This window comes from Pleurodeles waltl, chromosome 11, assembly GCF_031143425.1.
Source record: "Pleurodeles waltl isolate 20211129_DDA chromosome 11, aPleWal1.hap1.20221129, whole genome shotgun sequence".
Classification (NCBI taxonomy): Eukaryota; Metazoa; Chordata; class Amphibia; order Caudata; family Salamandridae; genus Pleurodeles; species Pleurodeles waltl.
The window spans coordinates 1026238367-1026259080 of NC_090450.1; the positions used below are offsets into that span (position 1 = coordinate 1026238367).

Consider the following 20714-nt stretch of genomic DNA (forward strand, 5'->3'; position numbering starts at 1 on the left):
TTTTTAGCTAGTTTTTGATAAGATTTAAACATGTTTTTAGCTCAGAGCATTTGAGCTTGGACTCATACACCTTCTATTGAGTCATCAATATGGCATCATCCTTGTTCTGGCAATGGGGGGAGGGTGTAGTGGATCCTGTTTAGTTTTAATGGGCTTAGTCTCCTGGCTTGCAGGCCTGTGCCCCCGTCACCCAGTGACTTTTAACCTAGTTAGCCTGCTCTGTCTTAGCCTATCTATTTTATTATATCTTTTAAGATGGCTGCCTTTGTTTAGAGTTAGAGCAATGTTTTGATTTACGTTATCAGTACTGCTCTGTGAAGGCATCACTATTAGCGTCAAATTTAAGTGATGTATGTAGGTATTCACATCATGTCGCTTTCCCACTTACATGGGACAAGAACATAATGTACTTTTGGTGGGAATTGTATCTATTGTTTGTGAACATACCTGTGTCAGGGGTCCTACCAGATCTGTATAAATGCATCTCGCACAGACAGGGTTATCAGTGGGATTCCTACCAGGTGCTATCAATGCCATCTATGCTGCACGTTCCCTTGATGCAGATCCAGCCTTCGTGTCACCACAGAGTCTGACCTAGACCACATTCCAAGGTAACGAGGGTTGGGGGGCTATAGGAAAGTCTTTCTTGGCATGGTTTTCATGCATTTTCTACCTGCTGTCAGTTGTGTTTGACTGTTTTCACTGGGATCCTTCTAACCAGGACCCCAGTGATTATGCTCTCTCCCTTTAAACTTGGTTACTTGAACCACATTCACACCACATTTGGCATACTGGTGCCCCCATGTAAGTCCCTAGTATAGGGTCTTCCTCTGGGGTGGGTCCTCAGATTCAGCTTTCAAGATTCCGGCAGGACTCCTCTGCAACCTCTACTTTGATTTCTGGTCACTGGAACTGCGACTGGACCCTCCAGGAACCGACAATCTGCATCCTTGACAAAGACTCTGGTTGCAACATTGTTTCCATGGCTCCTTCCAGCTTCTGCAACATTTCCCTGGCTGTGCATTGTCTGAGGGCAGCAAGTCTTCAGCCTGAATGAGAAGGAAGAAGGAGTCTCCCTTGGAGTGAAGAAGTTACTCCCCTACATCTGCAGGCACGAACTGCAACAATCACTGGCTGCATGGATCTCCTCTCATTCTGCATCACAGTTGGTAGTCTGGAGTACTCCTCTTGGTCCTCTTTACCAGCTGTCCAACTTTGGTGCAGGCAAGCCCTTGCCTTCCCATGCAGGGCAGTACCCCTGTGCACTGCGTCTCTTGCAGCTGGCATCTTCTGTAAGAGATCTTCAGACCTGTGTAGACCCTATCCCCAGCACTCCTTCCTGTGATGCACATTCCTCTCTGTGCTTCTCTTGTGACGTAGGACCCTTCTTCAGTAGTGCTATGTGGGCTTCTCTGCGATTCCTGATTCCTCTTCCAGTGGGTCTCCTGTGGGGGCTGCCTTTTCTTCTGTGGACTCTCTGCCTCTCTGAGCTCTTCCCAGGACTCCCCTGTGTGTTGAGTCCTCCTGGACCTTGCTGGTCCCCTGCAGCTCCACTTTTGCTTCACTGTGACTTCTGCCTTTGCCAAGACTTATAGGTGGCTTTTCCATGCCACTGACCGACTGCAGTCATCCATCCGGCATGGGACTTTGACTGCATCCTCCAGGAACTCTTCACCAACTCCAGGGCTGCAATACTGACCGTCTTCTTCCTACCATCAACAACTCCTGCAACCACAGCTGGGTGGGTAGTACCTTCTGCTCCTCCTGGATCCTTCTGTGACTTCTGGACTTGGTCCCCTTCTTACATAGATCTTTCTCTTCAGGAATCCACCACTGGCTTCTTCCAGTCTTGTCTGGGTGTTGCATTATCTTCTTTTTCTTCCCTTTGGGTGGTTTGGGGAAAATCCAGTAACTTACTCCTATCTTTCTGGTCGCTGGGGGACACTTTGGGTTTTCCTAGTTCCCCCTATTCCCATCTATACATTCCACTTGCCTAGGTGGGGGTCCTGCATTTGCATTCCATTTTTTTAGTATATGGTTTGGGCTCCCCTAGGGTCAGTATTGTCTATTTGCTATTGCACTGTTTTCTATCACTTTTTATGCCTGTTACTGATTACTAGTGTTCATATCTAGTGTGTTACTTACCACCTTTTGAGGGTTGCCTCTCTAGTACTTTTTGGTTATTGTGTCACTAAAATAAAGTACCTTCATTTTTGTAACACTGAGTGTTTTCTTTCTGTGTGACTACAGTGGCATTACATGGGCTTTGCATGTCTCCTAGATAAGCCTTGGCTGCTCATCCACAGCTACCTCTACAGAGCCTAGCTTCTAGACACTCCCTACACTACAGTAATAGGGGATACCTGGACCTGGTATAAGGTGTAAGTATCTTAGTTACACTCCACACACCAGGCCAGCTTCCTACAGGGGCCCGTCTTACGGACCTGGCACTGGCTGATTAGGTTTATCTCACCTAGCTTTTGTTAGGTTAGGAATTAGGTTCTCTATGCTAGGGATTTTACATTTCATGTTAATTGTAAGATGGTGGGGGTCTTTGTATTCACGCTTCTTTTATTATGCATTATTCTAATCATTGCAGCTCATGCATTTTATCGTAGGTTGAAGCTATTTCAATGAATATATTGAAATCTCTCTTGCATCTTCTATATTGCTTGTGTCTGAATGAGACTTATTACTAACGTGAGAAAAGGGTAACTTCTGTTCCACCACAACTCCCCTGAGATGTCGCACTCTGGAGTCCATGCATAAGGCTGCCAGAAACCACCTTTTATTGTTTGGGGTTTTGGTGAGGTACTGCTTGTGAGCCAGGAGGGTTGGGCCGACAGTTGGGATTTGTTGTACGCATGGCCTAATCACCTACAAACAAAGGTGCTGTCATCCCTAAATTAGCAGTCTGCCTAGGAGCGAGAGTCCAAATACGACATCACCTTTTATTTGAAGTATTAGTATAAATGCCTCTTGTTGGAGGTACACTAAGGAGCCATGTTGCAATGATTCTGCTAGCGTATACGCTGTGTAACTGCAAGCCCAAAATGTATGAAGACAGCAGTGGCTGAAAGTGGAACACACGTTGGGGCAGGAGGGGTACTCTTAGATGGGAACAACTTACCACAGTCCAACTCTTACCATGCACTTAAGCTGCTGCACAGCAGACGTCAACGCCTTGCAATGGAGCGTAACAAGTCAGATGGCCACGTTGTGACTCAGGAATAAGCACTTCATGCAAAATGCAGCTATTTTAAACGCAATCAATCAATCAATCAAGTAATTTCTTAAGCGCACTACTCACCCGGTAGGGTCTCAAGGTGCTGGGGGGTGGGAGTAGTGGCCGGTTACTGCTCAAAAAGCCATGTTTTTAGGTGCTTTCTGAATGTTAGTAGGTCTTGGGTCTTGCGTAGGTTGGTGGGGAGGGAGTTCCAGGTCTTGGCGGTGAGGTGGGAGAAGGATCTGCCGCCGGAGGTGGTGCGTTGGATGCGGGGGACTGTGGCGAGGGCGAGGTCAGCGGAGATGGCGAGTAGGTATGAGGAAGTTTACTTGTTCGTTGTGGTAGGCCGGTCCGGTGTCGTAGAGGGCCTTGTGAGCATGGAGGAGGACTTTGAAAATAATCCTTTTGTTGATGGGCAACCAGTGTAGGGATCTGAGGTGGGTGGATATGTGTTTGTGGTGAGGGAGGTTGAGGATGAGTTGTGCGGCTGCGTTCTGGATTCGCTGGAGTTTTCTTTGAAGTTTGGCTGTGGTCCCAGCGTAGAGGGCGTTGCCGTAGTCCAGTCTGCTGCTGATGAAGGCGTGGGTGACCGTTTTTGTTTCTAAAGGAATCCATTTGAAAGTCTTGCGTAGCATGCGAAGGGTGTGGAAACAGGAGGATGATATGGCGTTGATTTGCTGGGTCATGGAGAGGGATGAGTCCAGTATGATGCCAAGGTTGCATGCGCAGGTGGTGGGGGTGGCCCGAGGGTGGTGGGCCACCACGTGTCGTTCCATGCTGTCTTGTTGGGGGCGAAGATGATGATCTCTGTTTTGTTTTAGTTCAATTTGAGGTGACTTGTTGTCATCCGTTTGGCGTTGTTGAGGAGTCTGGCGTGCAGGTTAATCTTGGCGGTGGCTGGGTTCTTGGTGAGGGAGATGATGAGCTGGGTGTCGTCAGTGTAAGAAATGATGGTGATGCGGCGGGGCGGAGGATGTTGGCGAGAGGAGCCATGTAGATGTTGAAGAGGGTGGGGCTGAGGGAGGATCCTTGGGGGACCCCACAGATGATCTTCGTAGCTGTAGACCGGAAAGGAGGGAGGCGAACTCTTTGGGTTCTTTTGGAGAGGAAGGAGGTGAGCCAGTCAAGGGCCTTGTGGCGAATTCCGGTGTCGAACAGGTGTGCGCGAAGGATTTGGTGGCATACAGTGTCAAAAGCTGCAGAGAGGTCTAGGAGGATGAGAGCGACGGTCTCACCTTTGTCCACTCTGGTCCTGATATCGTCTGTGTAGGCGATGAGGGCGGTCTCAGTACTGTGGTTCTTGCAGAATCCAGATTGGGAGGTGTTGAGTATGTTGTTTTCTTTAAGGAAGTCAGATAGTTGTGCCTTGACTATCTTCTCGGCGACCTTTGCAGGAAAGGGGAGAAGAGAAATGGGTTGGTAGTTTGTGAGGTCTTCCGGGTCTGCTTTGGTTTTTTTTAGAAGAGCGTTGACTTCGGCGTGCTTCCAAATGTCTGGGAAGGTTGCGGTTTCAAAGGAATTGTTGATGACGGCGCAGAGCTGGTGAGCAATGATTTGGCTGGCCTTGTTGAAAATGTGGTGGGGTCATGGGTCTGTTGGGGAGCCTGAGTGGATGAAGTTCCTGGTTTTGCAGATTTCTTCGTCGTTGGTGGGGGTCCAGGTGTTTAGTTGGTTGGTGCGGTAGGGTGTTGTGGTGTTGGTTGTGTTGGTGGTGGAGGCTGATGATGAGGGTGTTGTGAAGCTGTTGTGTATGTCTGCGATTTTGCGGTGAAAGTAGTTGGAGAGGGAGTTGCAGAGGTCTTGGGAGTGTGGGGGGTCAATGGTGCAGGATTTGGTTTTGGTGAGTTCTTTGATGATGGCAAAAAGTTCCTTGCTGTTATGTGTGTTGTTGTCTATTCGTTCTTTGTAGAATGATCGTTTTGTGGTCCGGATGAGTTGGTGGTGTTTGCGCATGGCTGTTTTGAGGGCGGAGAAGTTGCTTATTGAGGGTTCTTGGCGCCAGGCTTTCTCAGTTTTTCAGCATTCTTGTTTGGAAGATTGAAGTTCTGTGGTGAACCAGGGGGCGGTCTTGATGGTGCGGGTGGTATTGTTTGTTTTCAATGGGGCGAGGGAGTCTGCGCAGGTTTCTAGCCATCGTGTAAGGTTGTGGGCGGCGGTGTTGGGGTCGTTGGTGATGGGTGATGGAGTTTGTGAGAGGTTGGAGATCAGGTATTCCTTGGAGATCTTGTTCCACTTACGGTAGGGTGTGGTGAGTTGTTGGTGGTGGGTTTCATGAAGGAGAAGTGGACGCAGTGGTGGTCAGTCCAGTGGAGTTCGGTGGTGTGAGTTAAGGTGATGTGGTTGCTGGAGGTGAAAATGGCGTCTAGCGTGTGTCCTGCTGAGTGGGTGTGTGAGGTGACCAGTTGCTTGAGGCCGAGGTTTGTAAGGTTGTCCAGCAGGGCTGTGGTGTTGCAGTTGTGGGTGCTTTCCAGGTGAAAGTTGAGGTCACCAAGGAGTATGTAGTCTGTGGAGGAGAGGGCGTGGGAGCTGATGGTATCGGCGATGGTGTCACAGAATGGGGGGCGGGGTCCTGGTGGTCTGTAGGGTGGTGTTAGCATTTATGTGTATTTGAAAGTGTAGGTGTTCTGTGTTGTCTAGGTAGTCGTTGGTGTTGGTGGAGATTTTGATGGAGTTTTTGTGTATTATGGCGATGCCTCCTCCTGGTTTGTTGGTGCGGTCTCTACGGGTGATTTTGTAACTCTCTGGGATGGCTACGGCGATGTCGGGTTCTGATGAGGGGTTCATTCATGTTTCAGTAAGGAAGGCGATATCAGGGGAGTTTGTGGTGAGTAGGTCCCAAAGTTTGATGGTGTGCTTGTGGACGGAGCGGGTGTTAAGGAGAATGCAATTGAGGTGGTTGCGTGGTTTGGTGTTGTTGCGGTGCTTGTTGGTGTTGCTGGTGTTAGTGTGAGTGCAGGAGAAGTGGCAAGAGTGGCATGAGAAAGGTCTGCGTGTGTGTATGGGGTTGGCCTGGGTGCAGGCGGGATGCGGGCCTTGGTTGAGAGCAAGGAGTTCAGTGGAGGAGTAGTGGTACTTCGGGGGGGTCAGAGGAGCGAGGACCAGGGGGACGGGCGCTGGGTGCGATCCAGGCACGGATGAGCGCGGAAGGGCTTGCCTCTGGCGCGCCAGTGGCGTGGCTGCACAGCACCCGCCATTAAGAAGGGAGGTGGGAGGGAGGAGCAGCTGTGAGGTGGGAGGGAGTATCCAATGGGGGCGCGAGGGGGTGAGCCGCAGGGGACGAAGCGGCTGCGTTAACAGGAACCGGCGAGACCAGAAAAGAAAACAGGCACAATAGGAGCGCAAAAGTAAAGCGGGGCACAAAAAGGGCACAGTCCAGTTACAAAACAATTCTAAAAACGAATACTAAAATACAGAAAACGAAATACAAACTGCTGAATGAAATACCAGACACGTCTACCACTAGGCAACAGGGATGAGGCGCAGGCGGGTGCCTGTGGGCGGTGGAGGGCCTCAAACTTCTTCAAGTTGCAGCAACGGCGGGGTCAGGGGCACGGAAGCAGGCTGGTGGAGCCGAAGAGTACTCCTGGCCCAAGCCAAATCATTTCTAGAGCCACAAATCACACACACGGGGTTTAGTTGTAAAACGTGATTAGTCATAGCTGCTAAGCTTTCAGTTTGCTTATGAGTGACATTTATAGCTATCAGGTGTGCTTATATGTGATATTTTATGGCCATGTCTGCACTTTGAGTGACACTTTCCTGTGCATGGAATAAAGCAGTAAGGGCTACAGCATGACTGCAGAAATGGATTTAAATCTAGCATTTGTGGAAAGGGCTGCAGGAACTGAGCATCTATTCAGAGGAGTGACATCTGCCCTGCCGGAGTCTTGAGATGCTGAGACTCTCCCAGACCACTCCTGTTCCACTTAATCTCCTGCAGTCTTGCGCTGAACGTGACGAGGCGCCAATGAGAAGAAAGCAGGTAATGGGGCATGACTTTAATATCACATTCACAAACCCTCTGACAGACACCTAGATGTTTCTGCTCAGAAATACCAAAACGTTTAGAAATATGTGGCACTATCAAGCAATATTGTTTGTTAGTGGAGCCCATGTGCTCGCTGTGCATGTTATGTGCCTGTTGTATATACCTGCGTTAATAAATGGTTAAACGCAGTGCGGGCTTTTAGTTGTTAGGTTATGCACGTGCCATTAGGTTCTATAAGGACTTGTGTTTATACAAGCTGTGTTCTGTGTTCTGAAACTGTCTCTGCGAGCCTTAAGGATTGTTATGATTTAAGTTCAACGGAGTTGCTCTGGCTGTTTCAGCTTGGCTATTACAGCAGTTGACGTATGACCTCCAGAGCATTGGTGTTTATCTTTGTGGGCTCTTGTATGTATGCAGCAATAAATATCTTTATGGCAACAGACATTTTGTGTCTTTGTAGTTTGTTAATAGATGTATTGTATTCTTTTAAGCTGTTTTCATTCCATGACATAGTAGAGTTCTGGAAGGTTGGGGATGCACGGTAGGCAGTTTGCTTGGAGCTGCTGACTGAACAAGTCTAGTCTTCTATGCCGCTCGGTGTTGTGGGTTTGTTATTAGAATAAACTCAATTTCTGACACCAACAATGGAGTTTGGACTCTCCTTCTACAGTGCTTAAACAAGTTGTTGGAGAAGAGGACTACAACAGTGCCTCAGGCATGTTACCCTCTGTGCTACCTCAGAGGAGTCCAAACTGCCACCAGACAAAGCTCTGAGGTCTCCGGGCAGGTACAGTTCCCTCCCTCCCCCGGGGATTCTCGGCTCTTTTATCATTCCCTGGTAAGTGCTGGATATTCAAGGAACTCTACAGCGCTTTTAAATCTGCTTCCCTGATACCAACCCGACCCGCCGTCCAACCTCCTGGGCAATGGGGCGGGGACTAGAGGGTGTGGTCAAATAAGGGGCGTGGCTTTGGGTGGCGTAGGCGGGGCCTCGTGTGTGTTCGTTAATTAAAGGCGTGGCTTTACGTGTTTTAAAGTGCGCTGTGTGCGTTATGTAAGGGGCGTGGCGTCTGTGTAATTTTAGTTAAGGGGCGGGGCTTCCCGTAGTTTTGAACGCGCGGTGCACGGGGCCTCGTATCTATTGGTTAAGGGGCGCGGCTTGGGCGGAGCTTGGTGTGATTGACAGCTCGGGCGGAGCCTGGTGTGTACTAGTTAAGGGGCGTGTTGAACGGAGTGGGCGGGTCCTTTAGTGATCGACAGTTTAGAAAAAGACGCGAGTGTTGGTCAAGTAAGGGGCGGGGCTTCCGTGTTGTTGAAGAGAGAGGGCGGGTCCTGGAGTGATTGACAGTTTACGAGCAGAACCTCGTGCGTGAGTTAAGTAGGGGCGGGGCCTCCAGTGATTGACAGCCCAGAGACGTTACTTCCCCCGTTGTCGAACCGAAGGGACGAGGCCTCGTGTGCACATGGGGCGCGGCTTTCCCTGTTTGGAAGGGAGTGGAAGGGGGGGGACGAGTGATTGAAGCTCAGGGGCGGGGTCACCATGGGACCACCCCGCTCAGACGCGGGTGAAGTCCGCCATGTTCCCGCTCTTCCAGGCCGGGCTCGCGGTCAAGAGCCGAAGTGCGCCCTCCACCTTCCCACAATGCCCCGCGGGGTCCAGGAATTAGCATAACGAAAGCGGCGGCGTCACTCAGGGCCGGACGGCGCCTGAGGCGGGGGAGGGGCGGAGCCTGGCCTGGAGGGGGCGGGGCCTGCGGCTGTGTCTGACGCGGAGGGGGCGGGGACTGGAGCTGTGTCGGTCGCTGAGAGGGGCGGAGTCCGGCCCTGGAGGGGGCGGGGCCTGCGGCTGTGTCTGACGTGGAGGGGGCGGGGACTGGATCTGTGTCCGTCGCTGAGAGGGGCGGAGCCTGGCCTGGAGGGGGCGGGGCCTGCGGCTGGGTCTGACGCGGAGGGGGCGGGGACTGGATCTGTGTCCGTCGCTGAGAGGGGCGGAGCCTGGCCTGGAGGGGGCGGGGCCTGCGGCTGTGTCTGACGCGGAGGGGGCGGGGACTGGATCTGTGTCCGTCGCTGAGAGGGGCGGAGTCCGGCCCTGGAGGGGGCGGGGCCTGCGGCTGGGTCTGACGTGGAGGGGGCGGGGACTGGAGCTGTGTCCGTCGCTGAGAGGGGCGGAGTCCGGCCCTGGAGGGGGCGGGGCCTGCGGCTGGGTCTGACGCGGAGGGGGCGGGGACTGGAGCTGTGTCCGTCGCTGAGAGGGGCGGAGTCCGGCCTGAGTGGCGCCTCGCTGAGAGGGGCGGAGTCCGGCCCTGGAAGGGGCGGGGCCTGCGGCTGTGGGCGGGGCTAGGGGCGCTCGCCGTATAAGAGCCGCCGGCCACACTCTAACCTCGGTGACAGCGGCGGTGCTGGTTTTGGGGTCACTGAGCCCCGCAGTAACCAGCAGAGCCTCGGAGCGCCCACCTCGCCTGCCCTCACTCACAGGAAGTCAGTGTCTCGCTTTCCACTGAGTTACCTCAGAACTTCACCACAGAGTTATCACTCGCTCTCCAGCTCCACTGAGTGCCCTCAGCAGGGAGTCACTGTCTCACCACTGAGTTCCCTCAGAACTTTACCACACACTGCTTTCACTGTCTCCTGCTCCACTGAGTTCCCTCAGAGCTTCCAACAGTCAGTGCTGTCAGTGTCTGCAGCTCGAGCACGTGCCCTCAGTGTCTGCAGCTCCACAGAGCTTCCAACATTCAGTGCTGTCACAGTGTGTGCCCTCAGTGTCTCCTGCTCCACTGAGTTCCGTCAGAACATCCAACAGTCTGTGCTGTCAGTGTCTGCAGGTCGAGCACGTGCCCTCAGTGTCTCCTGCCCCACTGAGTTCCGTCAGAGCTTCCAACAGTGAGTGCTGTCAGTGTCTGCAGCTCGAGCACGGGCCCTCAGTGTCTTCAGCTCCACAGAGCTCCCTCAGAGCTTCCAACAGTCAGTGCTGTCAGTGTCTGCAGCTCGAGCACGTGCCCTCAGTGTCTGCAGCGCCACAGACTGCCTCCACCACTTGCACCACAGAGGGCTCCTCACTCTACCAGAACTGAGTACCGTTGCCCCTCCTCACCTGTGCACTGACCCCCCCCTCCGCAGACATGGCTGGAACCCGCTGCAAGGTGGCCATCGGACTGGTGGTCCTGGGGTTGGCGCTGGTGGCCTTTGGGGTGACCCTGGTGTTCCTGGTGCCCACCATCATGAAGCAGCAGGTGGAGAAGGTAAGAGGGGTTTGGGGCGGGGTTCATTGAAAGGGACTGTTGTGGTGGTCTCAGTGTGTAAGGCTAGAGTGGGCACCGGGCTCCACCACGTAGAAACTGTGGATGGGCAGATGGCAGCCACTCATGCTGGCACGAAGTGCAGACTGGTGACGCCCCATGTGGTGGTCAGTAATGGGCCCTGGGGGTTCCTAAGGGTACACAATTGTTGTTGATGGGGCATCAGGGGGTGGGCACAGAGGGGGCTGAGAATGGGAGCCTGGGGACTGATGGAAAGGGGCACTGGGGTGAGTGAGGCTGTGCTGATGGATGGCTTAAGGTAGGCTTGGGCCTTTCTGAGGTGGTGGTTGAGGTGTGTGAGTGGGTATTTGAGTGAGACACTGAGGGGGGCACTCAGTCCCCAAGTGCACACGCCAGCAGTGCCCGACAAGTCGTTCAGAGAATCAAGCTACAGGTATGTGACCCACCTCGGCACAGGATCTAGTTCTCCGGTGTTGACGCCGTGTGGTGGCTTCAGCTCTCTTAGAATCCTTTGAGGTTATTCCCCAGGTTCATTGGCGTAACAAAGGCCCCCATGGTGGAAGGGGGGCCCCCTCAGCCCAGGGCCCCTCCATGTACTTGCATGGGTCCCTCCTCAAGGTTGGTGATGCCACAGCCCAGGTCAGCTGCTTGTGCGGGGCACACAGGGTCCCTACCCACCTCAAAGGTTGTCTTTGAGTTCGGGGTGGTCACAGGTGATGTGTTTCGTGGACGGTAATGTTCTGTTGAGTCCACCTGTGACTGCTGCTTGGCTGGAGGCTGATCCCTGTGCAGTTCTCTGCTGCTTGGTTAGTGTTCTGAGCTTGTAACGTGTGTGTGGGCCGAGAACACAGGTATCCTGAGGGTCAAATGGTGCCCGTTCTGGTGCTGCTTGTGTTTGAAGCCCTGTCCTTCTTTGCAAGATCCATACCCCGGGAGTCTCAATGAACAATGTCCCAGAAGGGTCTCGCCCCTTGAGGTCGCCAGGTAGAACCCATTATTCCTCTTGGTAAGGAGTACTCTCGCTGTCATTGTAAGGAGTACTCTCGCTGTCTTTGTAAGGAGTACTCTCGCTGTCTTTGTAAGGAGTACTCTCGCTGTCTTTGTACGGAGTACTCTCGCTGTCTTGGTAAGGAGTACTCTTGCTGTCTTTGTAAGGAGTACTCTTGCTGTCTTTGTAAGGAGTACTCTCGCTGTCTTTGTAAGGAGTACTCTCGCTGTCTTTGTAAGGAGTACTCTCGCTGTCTTGGTAAGGAGTACTCTCGCTGTCTTGGTAAGGAGTACTCTCGCAGTCTTGGTAAGGAGTACTCTCGCAGTCTTGGTAAGGAGTACTCTCGCAGTCTTGTCCCCAGTGTTGCTGGAAGGACCTCCGCCTGGCAGACGATGGGCTTCTGTGTAGCTTCGCTCCAAGGTTGGGGTGCATGGGGGGTGGAGAATCTTCGCGTGAGGGCACACGTCCCCTACCTCACTGTTTTGGACCCTGGGACCCCGACAAGAGTTGGCACAGTATGTTCTTAACAGGCTCAAGCATGTTTTGGAGCACTAAGTCCTGCACGTTGGACATTTTTGGAGAGGACTGTACACCTAGCAATTAGACTTGTGTGCACTGCACAGGCCCTCATTACAATGCCTGTTCATTTTTTTTTTTATCTCTGTATTTTGGGCTCCCACTGTGTATAAGAAAATGTGAAACCTTGCCACTTACTGAGAAAGCTATCTGCCTGAAATGAAATGCATTTAAAATCCGATATTTTGTATTTGTGTCCACCAATAAGCCAGGAAGTTTGCAGCTGGGGATGTGTGAGATGTCTTGTTGGGCAGAGCGTTTGTGTAGCGCCTCACGAGAAACCTCATGGTGCTGTGTTTTTTTTGGCGCCCTCCCATTGATACATTGAGGTCACGCTTGATTTTTTGTATTTTATTTTTAAAATTTAAAATTTGGTTATTTTATATATCAAGGGCTTGGCCGGAGGCATCAGAGTGCTTTACAAGAGTACAATCACCACTTGCAGCAGGAGAGAGTCTTTGAGGTCTCTTTTGTAGCATGGCACTCAGGGGAGGGGCTGTGAGGTCTCTTTTGTAGCATGGCACTTGCGAGAGGCTTTGAGGTCTCTTGTGTAGCACAGCACTCAGGGGAGGGGCTGTGAGGTCTATTGTAGCATGGCATTCAGAGGAGGGGCTTTGATGTCTCTTTTGTAGCATGGCATTCAGAGGAGGGGCTTTGATGTCTCTTTTGTAGCATGGCATTCAGAGGAGGGGCTTTGATGTCTCTTTTGTAGCATGGCACTTGCGAGAGGCTTTGAGGTCTCTTTTGTAGCATGGCACTCAGGGGAGGGTCTTTGATGTCTCTTTTGTAGCATGGCATTCAGAGGAGGGGCTTTGATGTCTCTTTTGTAGCATGGCACTTGCGAGAGGCTTTGAGGTCTCTTTTGTAGCATGGCACTCAGGGGAGGGGCTTTGATGTCTCTTTTGTAGCATGGCATTCAGAGGAGGGGCTTTGATGTCTCTTTTGTAGCATGGCATTCAGAGGAGGGGCTTTGATGTCTCTTTTGTAGCATGGCACTCAGGGGAGGGGCTTTGATGTCTCTTTTGTAGCACAGCACTCAGGGGAGGGGCTGTGAGGTCTCTTTTGTAGCACGGCATTCAGAGGAGGGGCTTTGATGTCTCTTTTGTAGCACGGCATTCAGAGGAGGGGCTTTGATGTCTCTTTTGTAGCATGGCACTCAGGGGAGGGGCTTTGATGTCTCTTTTGTAGCATGGCACTCAGGGGAGGGGCTGTGAGGTCTCTTTTGTAGCATGGCACTCGGCACTCAGGGGAGGGGCTGTGAGGTCTCTTTTGTAGCACGGCACTCAGGGGAGGGGCTGTGAGGTCTTTTGTAGCACAGCACTCAGGGGAGGGGCTGTGAGGTCTCTTTTGTAGCACGGCACTCAGGGGAGGGGCTGTGAGGTCTTTTGTAGCACAGCACTCAGGGGAGGGGCTGTGAGGTCTTTTGTAGCACAGCACTCAGGGGAGGGGCTGTGAGGTCTCTTTTGTAGCACGGCACTCAGGGGAGGGGCTGTGAGGTCTTTTGTAGCACAGCACTCAGGGGAGGGGCTGTGAGGTCTTTTGTAGCACGGCACTCAGGGGAGGGGCTGTGAGGTCTTTTGTAGCACAGCACTCAGGGGAGGGGCTGTGAGGTCTCTTTTGTAGCACAGCACTCAGGGGAGGGGCTGTGAGGTCTCTTTTGTAGCACAGCACTCAGGGGAGGGGCTGTGAGGTCTTTTGTAGCACGGCACTCAGGGGAGGGGCTGTGAGGTCTTTTGTAGCACGGCACTCAGGGGAGGGGCTGTGAGGTCTCCTTGTAGCACGGCACTCAGGGGAGGGGCTGTGAGGTCTCCTTGTAGCAAGGCACTCAGGGGAGGGGCTGTGAGGTCTCCTTGTAGCACAGCACTCAGGGGAGGGGCTGTGAGGTCTTTTGTAGCACAGCACTCAGGGGAGGGGCTGTGAGGTCTCTTTTGTAGCATGGCATTCAGAGGAGGGGCTTTGATGTCTCTTTTGTAGCATGGCATTCAGAGGAGGGGCTTTGATGTCTCTTTTGTAGCATGGCACTTGCAAGAGGCTTTGATGTCTCTTTTGTAGCATGGCACTCAGGGGAGGGGCTTTGATGTCTCTTTTGTAGCATGGCATTCAGAGGAGGGGCTTTGATGTCTCTTTTGTAGCATGGCATTCAGAGGAGGGGCTTTGATGTCTCTTTTGTAGCATGGCACTCAGGGGAGGGGCTTTGATGTCTCTTTTGTAGCATGGCACTCAGGGGAGGGGCTTTGATGTCTCTTTTGTAGCATGGCACTCAGGGGAGGGGCTTTGATGTCTCTTTTGTAGCACAGCACTCAGGGGAGGGGCTGTGAGGTCTCTTTTGTAGCACGGCATTCAGAGGAGGGGCTTTGATGTCTCTTTTGTAGCATGGCACTCAGGGGAGGGGCTGTGAGGTCTCTTTTGTAGCATGGCACTCGGCACTCAGGGGAGGGGCTGTGAGGTCTCTTTTGTAGCACGGCACTCAGGGGAGGGGCTGTGAGGTCTTTTGTAGCACAGCACTCAGGGGAGGGGCTGTGAGGTCTTTTGTAGCACAGCACTCAGGGGAGGGGCTGTGAGGTCTCTTTTGTAGCACAGCACTCAGGGGAGGGGCTGTGAGGTCTCTTTTGTAGCACAGCACTCAGGGGAGGGGCTGTGAGGTCTCTTTTGTAGCACAGCACTCAGGGGAGGGGCTGTGAGGTCTCTTTTGTAGCACAGCACTCAGGGGAGGGGCTGTGAGGTCTTTTGTAGCACAGCACTCAGGGGAGGGGCTGTGAGGTCTCTTTTGTAGCACAGCACTCAGGGGAGGGGCTGTGAGGTCTCCTTGTAGCACAGCACTCAGGGGAGGGGCTGTGAGGTCTCTTTTGTAGCACAGCACTCAGGGGAGGGGCTGTGAGGTCTTTTGTAGCACAGCACTCAGGGGAGGGGCTGTGAGGTCTCTTTTGTAGCACAGCACTCAGGGGAGGGGCTGTGAGGTCTCTTTTGTAGCACAGCACTCAAGGGAGGGGCTGTGAGGTCTCCTTGTAGCAAGGCACTCAGGAGAGGGGCTGTGAGGTCTCTTTTGTAGCACAGCACTCAGGGGAGGGGCTGTGAGGTCTTTTGTAGCACAGCACTCAGGGGAGGGGCTGTGAGGTCTCCTTGTAGCAAGGCACTCAGGGGAGGGGCTGTGAGGTCTCTTTTGTAGCATGGCACTCAGGGGAGGGGCTGTGAGGTCTTTTGTAGCACGGCACTCAGGGGAGGGGCTGTGAGGTCTCTTTTGTAGCACGGCACTCAGGGGAGGGGCTGTGAGGTCTCTTTTGTAGCACGGCACTCAGGGGAGGGGCTGTGAGGTCTCTTTTGTAGCACGGCACTCAGGGGAGGGGCTGTGAGGTCTCCTTGTAGCAAGGCACTCGGCACTCAGGGGAGGGGCTGTGAGGTCTCCTTGTAGCACAGCACTCAGGGGAGGGGCTGTGAGGTCTTTTGTAGCACAGCACTCAGGGGAGGGGATGTGAGGTCTTTTGTAGCACAGCACTCAGGGGAGGGGCTGTGAGGTCTTTTGTAGCACAGCACTCAGGGGAGGGGCTGTGAGGTCTCTTTTGTAGCACAGCACTCAGGGGAGGGGCTGTGAGGTCTTTTGTAGCACAGCACTCAGGGGAGGGGCTGTGAGGTCTCTTTTGTAGCACAGCACTCAGGGGAGGGGCTGTGAGGTCTCTTTTGTAGCACAGCACTCAAGGGAGGGGCTGTGAGGTCTCCTTGTAGCAAGGCACTCAGGAGAGGGGCTGTGAGGTCTCTTTTGTAGCACAGCACTCAGGGGAGGGGCTGTGAGGTCTTTTGTAGCACAGCACTCAGGGGAGGGGCTGTGAGGTCTCCTTGTAGCAAGGCACTCAGGGGAGGGGCTGTGAGGTCTCTTTTGTAGCATGGCACTCAGGGGAGGGGCTGTGAGGTCTTTTGTAGCACGGCACTCAGGGGAGGGGCTGTGAGGTCTCTTTTGTAGCACGGCACTCAGGGGAGGGGCTGTGAGGTCTCTTTTGTAGCACGGCACTCAGGGGAGGGGCTGTGAGGTCTCTTTTGTAGCACGGCACTCAGGGGAGGGGCTGTGAGGTCTCCTTGTAGCAAGGCACTCGGCACTCAGGGGAGGGGCTGTGAGGTCTCCTTGTAGCACAGCACTCAGGGGAGGGGCTGTGAGGTCTTTTGTAGCACAGCACTCAGGGGAGGGGCTGTGAGGTCTCCTTGTAGCAAGGCACTCAGGGGAGGGGCTGTGAGGTCTCCTTGTAGCACGGCACTCAGGGGAGGGGCTGTGAGGTCTCCTTGTAGCAATGCACTCAGGGGAGGGGCTGTGAGGTCTCCTTGTAGCACAGCACTCAGGGGAGGGGCTGTGAGGTCTTTTGTAGCACAGCACTCAGGGGAGGGGCTGTGAGGTCTCTTTTGTAGCACGGCATTCAGAGGAGGGGCTTTGATGTCTCTTTTGTAGCATGGCATTCAGAGGAGGGGCTTTGATGTCTCTTTTGTAGCATGGCACTCAGGGGAGGGGCTTTGATGTCTCTTTTGTAGCATGGCACTCAGGGGAGGGGCTTTGATGTCTCTTTTGTAGCATGGCATTCAGAGGAGGGGCTTTGATGTCTCTTTTGTAGCACAGCACTCAGGGGAGGGGCTGTGAGGTCTCTTTTGTAGCATGGCACTCAGGGGAGGGGCTTTGATGTCTCTTTTGTAGCATGGCACTCAGGGGAGGGGCTGTGAGGTCTCTTTTGTAGCATGGCACTCAGGGGAGGGGCTGTGAGGTCTCTTTTGTAGCACGGCACTCAGGGGAGGGGCTGTGAGGTCTTTTGTAGCACAGCACTCAGGGGAGGGGCTGTGAGGTCTCTTTTGTAGCACGGCACTCAGGGGAGGGGCTGTGAGGTCTTTTGTAGCACAGCACTCAGGGGAGGGGATGTGAGGTCTTTTGTAGCACAGCACTCAGGGGAGGGGCTGTGAGGTCTTTTGTAGCACAGCACTCAGGGGAGGGGCTGTGAGGTCTCTTTTGTAGCACAGCACTCAGGGGAGGGGCTGTGAGGTCTTTTGTAGCACAGCACTCAGGGGAGGGGCTGTGAGGTCTTTTGTAGCACAGCACTCAGGGGAGGGGCTGTGAGGTCTCCTTGTAGCACGGCACTCAGGGGAGGGGCTGTGAGGTCTCCTTGTAGCACGGCACTCAGGGGAGGGGCTGTGAGGTCTCCTTGTAGCACAGCACTCAGGGGAGGGGCTGTGAGGTCTTTTGTAGCACAGCATTCAGGGGAGGGGCTGTGAGGTCTCCTTGTAGCACGGCACTCAGGGGAGGGGCTGTGAGGTCTCCTTGTAGCACAGCACTCAGGGGAGGGGCTGTGAGGTCTCCTTGTAGCACAGCACTCAGGGGAGGGGCTGTGAGGTCTCCTTGTAGCACGGCACTCAGGGGAGGGGCTGTGAGGTCTCCTTGTAGCACAGCACTCAGGGGAGGGGCTGTGAGGTCTCCTTGTAGCACAGCACTCAGGGGAGGGGCTGTGAGGTCTCCTTGTAGCACAGCACTCAGGGGAGGGGCTGTGAGGTCTCCTTGTAGCACGGCACTCAGGGGAGGGGCTGTGAGGTCTCCTTGTAGCAAGGCATGAGGGTCATACACGGGGCCGGAGGAGGGAGTTCCAGAGACTGACTAGCTCATGACTCGCTCCCGCTTGAAAATGGGGGGCTTCAGGAGATCAGTTTGAAGGTTTCTCGAACCCAGTTTTGTGACCATCATTTTCAAAGCCTTCCGTTCGCCCTCCGAAGTCCTGAGGGCGGTGGGGCTGGTAGACCCCCGCTTGTATATGGTGTAAAACTGATTATGTCCAAGGACAAGAGATCCTCCCCACCCCAAGGCCCCGATCTGCTTCACCAGGTGTCCTTCTAGGGGGGGGTCTCTCTCTTCATGTGCAGCTGGAGGGTAAAAGCTTTTCCTCCACAAATAGTCCTGGAACAGCTTCATCAGATGACGTTTTGGAAAGTGATTTTTCCATTGGTCAGGCTTCTCACTGGTCACATTAAGTTGTAGAATGAATGTTCCTCTTTCTTTGACTTCAATTAGCCTTTAAAAACTACTTTCCCATTTATTTAACATTTATGCTGTTGAGCTGGGGGCTGCGTCCGCCCCCGCCCCTGCTCGGAGCATCACTGCTCTAACATGATGTCCCCATTGGGGAGGAAGGACACTGCTCAAATGACGCTCTGAAGTGACGTATTCTCTTTCCTTGAATACAGCAGGACACTTTGAGCTACAGATATGCAACTATATCATATATATATATAACAGATAAAACACCATCGATGGGGAAAACAGCCCTCGTCATAGTAAACATGCAACGATAAACATCTGCAGAACTCTGAAGTGAAATGCCACTCAACAAGGGAAAGTGGGAGGGAAACGGCCACTTTGTCACTTTGTGAAGGGGCCAACAAGATGTGACTCTGTTAAACAAGGAGCAGCACGCTAGACTAGTCTAAGATTATCCTCCTTGAATTTTGACTCTTTAGGGAGGTCACCAAAATATTATTTCTGATTACTTTTGGTTCCTCCAGTGGTGTGAACTTGGATTAAAGGCGCAGGGTTTAGAGGAGTGTTTTTTTAGGGCTCATCTACTTATTGTATTCACTGTAGAGAATCTGGGAATCTTGAAATTACATGTGACCTCCTGGCAGTGTTTATTTCTTTCACAGATTTGTGAGATGTCTGCATCACCAGGATCTTGCACAATATGTCTTATCACGGTTACTCAGAGACAGAATGGTTAAAACTGATACTTCGCCCCTTTATGGAAACGGGCTCAGGTCACCTGCCGAACACTCCATGCTTTGAACATTCAAGGCTACCTGTGAAAAAGAAACTGTCACCCTAAACGTGAACTAGTGCAAACATGCCCCGGGTTTCCATGTATGAACAACACTCATAGCTGCATGGTTTCCCACGCTTCTGTGCAGGCCTCCTGCTGGTCCTGGCTCCATCTTCGACCGCCCTTTACTGCGGGAGTTGTTGGGTCCAGGGTTACACGTCCCAGAATAGTGTGGTACCTGTTAAAAGGCCAGGACTGATTGAAGTGAGACATTGGCCACGGGACCCTGCAGCCCCACTTAATGCAAAGGAAAAGAATGCGAAAAAGCAGGGTGAGCATGCTTAAAGCCTCAAGTTCCGGGTGCCTAGAATCAGACTAACCTGGGGTCCTTGAAAGGTTTCCCACAGTACTACCTGTCGGCACGGTCTACCACCCCTCCTATGCAAGGGGTAGGTGAATGAGCCCAGCTGTGTCCAGGAACTCATTCATTAAGACATTCTGAATCCATTACTGGTCCTGTAAGCCATGCACAGAAAGTGTGGGTGACGAGATGTGAATGTACAAGCGCGACACCCCGTCTTTCTATGCTTTAAACCGCCTAACACCAGTCCAGTGGGACATTGCCAGTAGAAAGACACTGCATATCCCATGTTACTCCTCTTTCAATTTAAATATGAGCTTTGTAACAATCCAGCATAAAACTGCTTTTTTCTACTTTGGGGGTTAGGCTGCTGAATAAACACTGATAAGCACTGGTTTCAAAAGTTTGGAAAACTCTAATGAAATACGCAAAAATAAACACTAAAACAAGACAGTCTTGTTGTGGAATGTAATGTTTCACTTGGCTCCAAAGAAACTTTAGGGTGTGTGTGTTGTTTATTTTTCCTCAATTTTTTTCTGCATTTTTATGGTGTATGTGTTTTTTATTAATTTTTATTTTATTTTACCGCAGCCTCGTTGCAGTACATTTCAGTTTCACAGTATGTTGCTGCTATCAACCCCACCGCCCATGGACCCCCCAGTCTGCACTCTTAATATTGTAGGTGTCCTAGTGGTGTGGCTATTTCCCCTTGTATTTTCTTATTTTCTCGGTTCTAAGCCACATCCTACTCAGTGGGTGATATATTCCTCATAATTACAGCAAACCTGGTTATAGGAAGGGGTTGATGAGGCCACCAGGTCTGTCCAGCGGTCGCTATTGGGTATTCTCGTAGCTGACAGCCGCTGCATGTACGGCAGTGACATTCACTGTCATCCATTTTCCGACTTCCACACTTCATCTGCATCAGGCTGGTCCCGCCTGGGATGACCAGTGCGTCCTTAGCACATACCGCAAGCACCGTAGCTAAACCCATGAGTCTGGTATTCACCCTCTGGTACGTCTCCACAGTGTAGAGGATTGGCCTACCCTCACTCGCCTTTAGATCGGTCATACGCCTGCCTAAAGTCTGCACCTGGTCACTGCTTGCTGTCACATCTGGCCAGGGGGTTCAGTCGGTGTGTTGGACACTGAGCTGCGAGTCTAACTCTGGTGTCCTATCCACCCTCAGTGGATGTCCCCGAGCAGCTGCACTTTCTTATCCCTTACCTTCCTCCCTAGCTCACCTTCCCAACAGGGTCTCAGCGTTGGTAACAGTCTTATTTAGAATGGAGGCTTAACACCCATATTGTCTCCCTCCAGTCATTTGTTTCATAATAACACTGACCCGCCTGTGGCGTTCCGCGACAAACAAAACAGGCAACGTGCTAATTAAGGGGGATATAAGTTTTGCGCTTTATTGACATGGACAGATGTGTAATTGCCGGTGAGCATTAAATTCCGATGATTCTGAGAACATTCAGTTTCACTGCTAATCAAATAACTCTGTCAATACAATCACAAACTTGGTCTTGTTCCTGAAACCATACG

At 52.5% G+C, this 20714-nt stretch overlaps 1 protein-coding gene across 2 annotated transcripts in view; it reads left to right on the forward strand.

Moving 5' to 3' along the window:
• The first annotated feature begins 9597 nt into the window (after positions 1-9597).
• Positions 9598-20714, forward strand: part of SCARB1 (scavenger receptor class B member 1) — a 505116-nt gene continuing 493999 nt past the window's right edge. The window contains exon 1 of one of the 2 annotated variants that reach the window (XM_069215380.1): positions 9598-10453. In XM_069215380.1, the coding sequence (XP_069071481.1) occupies positions 10334-10453 (120 nt within the window). In that variant the 5' untranslated portion in view covers positions 9598-10333. The remainder of the gene's footprint in view (positions 10454-20714) is intronic. The other variant, XM_069215379.1, reaches the window with a different exon arrangement.